At 33.6% G+C, this 5,515-nt stretch overlaps 1 protein-coding gene across 1 annotated transcript in view; it reads left to right on the top strand.

Moving 5' to 3' along the window:
* Positions 1-376: 376 nt before the first annotated feature.
* The window catches only part of LOC108726018 (ess-2 splicing factor homolog), an 11,750-nt gene continuing 6,611 nt past the window's right edge, over positions 377-5,515 (top strand). Inside the window, exons 1-3 of the mRNA XM_018453372.1 lie at positions 377-588; positions 748-1,909; positions 2,027-2,323. Coding sequence (XP_018308874.1) covers positions 585-588; positions 748-1,909; positions 2,027-2,323 — 1,463 coding nt within the window. The 5' untranslated portion in view covers positions 377-584. The remainder of the gene's footprint in view (positions 589-747; positions 1,910-2,026; positions 2,324-5,515) is intronic.

Genomic DNA, 5,515 nt, shown 5'->3' with positions numbered 1-5,515 from the left:
TTGGCTGATTCTTACGGTACGTCTTATGGTTACTGTTACGGAAGGTATGTGCCATGGCCTTGACAGGGGAATACTCGACTGTGATTGGTCAGTTCTTGTACTCTGATCCAACTCTAACCCTCGATGGAAACTTAGCCCGTGTCACATTTTATCGCGCGGCAAGCGTTTCCGCGACAGTGTGCAGGAACTATTAATGTAGAATGGCAATTACTCTGGATCTACAATAGGATTTTAAGCCATAAAAAATGGGCGAATCACGGTCGATTATTCTCCTCGGATTTGACTGTAATTGGTCAATTCTTACGGCTTAAGGCTTAGAACACCTATTGTGGATCCGGATTTAAGCAATGTACGCAGTACAGTGTATATACAATGGTAGAGTTGGGTAGAGTATAAATAATCTCAAAACGACAAGAGAATCTTCGTTGGAAAAGAAATAAGGCGTGATGTAATACGCACGAGATTGCATTCGATAGATTTGCAATAAATGAATATTTTCTATACTAGTAAGTGCTTCGTATTCAAGCTTATAGTGATAATTGAAAAGAATTTCGTTACATAACCTCAATCACACGCTAATCAAAATGAGTAAGTACCAATATGAACGTAACTCATCCTTTGATTTTACAAATAAATCAAATAAAACTCATTTTTTTATTTTCCAAAATAAAAACTTCTCAAATAGCAAATTTTTCCAATCGTTTTTGTCTTTTCTTATCAATTTCTATATCAATTTTACTCTTTCAGGTTCCATTACGGACAGTCCGGGTTCTAAAGCTCTCGAAGCCGCTAAAAATATCAAGGACTTAACTGTATTCAAAAAGCCTATCGGATTCGTTAAGAGGAGTAAAAGTGTACAACCAAAGATTTTAGATGAAGATACATATATTGAGAAAATGAGTGACATTATACAAAGAGATTTCTTTCCGCACTTGGAAAAGCTACAGGCTCAAAATCAGTATTTAGAAGCTTTAGAGCAGAACGATATGAACAGAATGAGAGAGTTGTATGCAAAGTATAGCTCTGGCCGACCTGTCACTGAAAGGCCGATCAGTCCAGCGACTTTCGAAACTCCGCTGCGTAGAACTGAGTCAGCCGAATCACCGCCCACCACGGAGGCATCGTCTCAAAAAACATCCGTTGAGTCCGTAAATAGAAATGGTACTGAAAGTAAGATCGGTCTGGATGATTATTTGAGTACCCACACAAGCGAGGATAATGCTAGTTTTGAAGAGATGATGATTGAGGCTGAAAATAAACGTATGCTCAAGTATGCCTGGCTCTATGAGGCAGAAGACAAGTCGAAAGCTTGGTTAGCTATCGACGGACCCACCACCACTGATGTCCCAGCTATTCAAGGTTCCAATTCCAGACCTAAACAAGTGGACAGTTGGACTTACAAGAATAAAAATTATATCATGTACATACCTGATGGAGTGGAACTTACGGCGGAAGAGAAAATAGAATTGGCCAAGAAGAAACAAACTATAATGCACGAAAATACGAAATTGCGAACAAACCCGTTTAACGAACAACAGAATAAAGAGACCATTGACGAACTCGCCAAGTCACAATCCAGAGCTAACGACGGCAAGATTGGTGTGGATGGCAAAGAGGTTGTCAGAAATGCAACGCCACGAGTAAATGGTTTTAGTTTCGTGGCTACGCCAAGTCCAAGACCGGGGGAATGCGAAAGTCCATTGATGACATGGGGTCAGATCGAGGGGACACCCTTCCGATTGGATGGTGGTGACACACCATTGTTGAGGACGAGTCAGGGACCCTCTTTCAGAATAGCGGAACCACCGAAAAGAGAACAATTGGCATTGCAGTTGGCTGAGAAGGCTGGTGAGAGACACAGGGATCGAAAAAATAAAGCCTTAGAAGCTGCCAGGAGATCATTAGCCACGTAAGTGATATTTATATTATATATTATAAATTTCACGAAATGAATATTGTCGAATAATATAAATTTATACCTAATGTACATGTGAGAAAAATTTACGAGAGCAATTATTCTTTCCAGTCCATCACCGAGATCAACCATAGATCGTCTGAGCACTATGTCTCCCGCAGCAAGAAGACTAGCGACTCAGAAACTGCGTATATCGAATACACCATCTCCTCGACGAATACCATCGTCCAGGACTCCGTCCGTAAGGGGCATCAGAACACCTAATACGCCACATGCGAACGTACTGGCTAAGGAAATTACCTCTCAAAAGTCCGAAATTAATGCCACACGGATACAAGGACCCGTACTCACCGATAACTTACTTAATCTACCTCCGCAGCGACAACGAGCGTCAGATTTCTTCAATAAATGAGAAATTGTTATATGTTCTTTGAAAATTGTATGTATGTAGAAAGATCGCGCGCGCGAGATTGTATTCGAACGATATACATCAATATATCAAAGTACAGCATCGACCGAATTTGCTTATCTACAATTAATGTAAGATATTAAAGAAACAATCTCCATGTGTATATGTATATTATGTAAATGATGTATTTATAGCATTTGTAATATAATTTTAACGAAACTCTTTATTTGAGTCTTATGGAATGTCGCTGGTCCTCTTAAGATGAAATCATCCGATGCTCGATTTCTTGAATGACATGCATGCATGTAGTCATGCCTACTTCGAGCAGAGAATACGTTCATGCATTGAGCGCTGGCATACTGACATGCATGATTTTTCATTTCTGTATATATATACATAATTTTTATGCACAATTTCATGCTTGTTTCCTTGCAGGTATGGTGGAAAAAAAAAATGATTGGAAATGGTCACGTAATTGAATAGACGATTGACAGCATCTTACATTATATGTACAGTGAGAACAAAAAGTATTCGTACAAGGAAATTTGTTATAAAAAGTCTTATTTGTAGAATATAAACATTAATTAACAATTTTATATAATGAATACATTCTGTTCTAACAACGAGCTTCACATGTATTCCTGATTTTAGAAGCTAGATTTCTTGACTGTACGAGTACTTTTTGAGCATTCAAACAATGCAATTTTTAATTTTCGCCTATTTTTCAGATAATATATTTTCTATAATTAATACACATTTTTTTGGTATATATAATTTTAAGAAATATACGGTCTATTTTATTCTTTATGAATAAATTGTTAATTACCCAACAAGAAATTATCTTATCAATATCGATTCGATGACTCATTTCTCGCTGGATAATATTTACTTTTTAAAAATAAAGTTTTTTTTTAAATATTTTCTCTGTACGAATACTTTTTGCACTCACTGTATGTATACAGCTGTTAAAAATCCAAATTACCATAATAAGCATTTATGCAATGAAGTTCTAAAACGAGTAAATACCCAGATAGTAACGTGTCTATCTTGTTGCTGGCATGTTGCTTGCTAAGTATGCATTGCTAAGCATGTGTTGCTACCAGAATTATAGTAACTGAGTCCTCATTTGTTGGCAACTTGATGCCTTCATGATAACTTGAGTGTAGCAACTTGCCAACAGTTTGCCGACAATTTTAAAATCGTCATCATCAAAATTCGCACTACTGCCATTATATTGCCATAATGATATGCAGCATCATGCAATGCTTTCATATTGCCGACAACACAAGATAACATTGATGCAGCTATCTTGCTGTTAAAATGCTGGTAATACATACAGGGTCATCGAAAAGTATCGGACTCCCCTAATATCTTCAGTTAGAATGCATTTTGGAGAAAATGTTCAATAGCAAAGTTGTATGGTTTCAAGCGAGGAGTAAGATGATGACCTTGACTTTGATCTTGACCATGTCCTTTAAGGTCATTTCAAGGTCAACTTTATTTTTTTAAATAAAACCCCCTACATTTTATTGCATATTTTTATAGCTTATCTCGAGAGCTTTCCAAAGCACTATAATAAAACATTTTTTCATTAAATACTTTTTGAGTTATAAAGGTTTAAAGTTAACAATTTTTTGACACAAAATGTAAATCTTGTAAAATACTTAATTAATGTATTTTCTTTAAACCAATTAATTGGTCTCATTATTCCGCGCACAAAAGTATTAAGGTTATGATTACTGAAAACTAAATAATATTTTACAAGATTACAATATTTTTACAATATTTACATTTTGTGTCAAAAAATTGTTAACTTCAAACCTTTATAACTCAAAAAGTACTTAATGAAAAAACGTTTTATTATAGTGTTTTGGAAAGCTCTCGAGATAAGCTATAAAAATATGCAATAAAATGTAGGGGGTTCCATTTAAAAAAATAAGTTGACCTATACTATAATAAAAATTGACCTTGAAATGACCTTAAAGGACATGGTCAAGATCAAAGTCAAGGTCATCATCTTACTCCTCGCTTGAAACCATACAACTTTGCTATTGGACATTTTCTCCAAAATGCATTCTAACTGAAGATATTAGGGGGGTCCGATACTTTTCGATGACCCTGTATATATGTGGAGTTACTAGTCAGATACTGTAGTCAGAGCCGTGTAAAGGATTTTTGGGGCCTTACTGCAAAGGTAAATATGGGGCCCTATCTTTTCATAAAGTTCGTATTAAAAAAACTTTGAAGGATTTAAAAAATATACGAAAACAGAATAATTAAAATTATATTTATTTATTTTATTATATATTATTATATATATGTATGTTTTATATATAATAATACCCATACAGCACCGATTGTTGTGGAAAATTTTCGAAAATGTTTCAACCTTTCACATCTCATGTGCAATTCTGAAAGTATTCTGCAATATGTCATATGAAATATTTTAACAGAAATGTTTCTAAAATCTATCATATACAATAATTGAAAAATATATTTAAACAGAACAAAAAATCATCATGATGTTAAAATGACTCCAAAATGTTTACTAAAAGTCATTTTTTGATCAATCAAGATTCAATTTAATGTCATTTTGATGTTATCGTGAGTTGTTCTACTTTAATTGAGAAAAACTTTTGTATATGAATGACTTATTCTGCTTTAATTTCGAAAAACTTTTGTATATGAACAATGATATTGTGTAGAAACTGCAAGTGTAAGTGACTTTCTATTTTTCTAGTGATTATGTATATATGCTTATACATATAATGTGATTAATTAATCAAAATAGTTGGCGATATAATTACCATTTTTGAGAAATACTTTAAGCTTATTTCAATAAGTTTGTAATCTGTAAACAGATTATAAAACTCTTAATAAATTTTAAGTAATTCAGAAATGATGTTTAAATATATGTTTAACTGATACTTAAATAATATTTAAATTTATTATGTCGACATAATAAATTTAAATATTATTTATAAAGTATCAATCAAGTATTTAAATATCATTTTTGAAGTAGCTGAAAACTTTTTAGTATTATTTTAAAAAGATTGCAGATTCTTTCTATAACATTTCATCAATTTTCAACAAGATTTCATGTACAAGAATCGCGGACATTTTGCTATTCCAAAGCTGTCTCAGAAATGTTGCAGACATATTTCGCAATTTTTATAAAATGTGTTACTTTT

The sequence above is a fragment of the Mycetomoellerius zeteki genome, unplaced genomic scaffold (assembly GCF_001594055.1).
Source record: "Mycetomoellerius zeteki isolate Tzet28-1 unplaced genomic scaffold, Tzet1.0 scaffold38, whole genome shotgun sequence".
Lineage (NCBI taxonomy): Eukaryota > Metazoa > Arthropoda > Insecta > Hymenoptera > Formicidae > Mycetomoellerius > Mycetomoellerius zeteki.
Note: the sequence above shows the minus strand (reverse complement) of the source record. Positions and strands in the feature narration are given on the sequence as shown.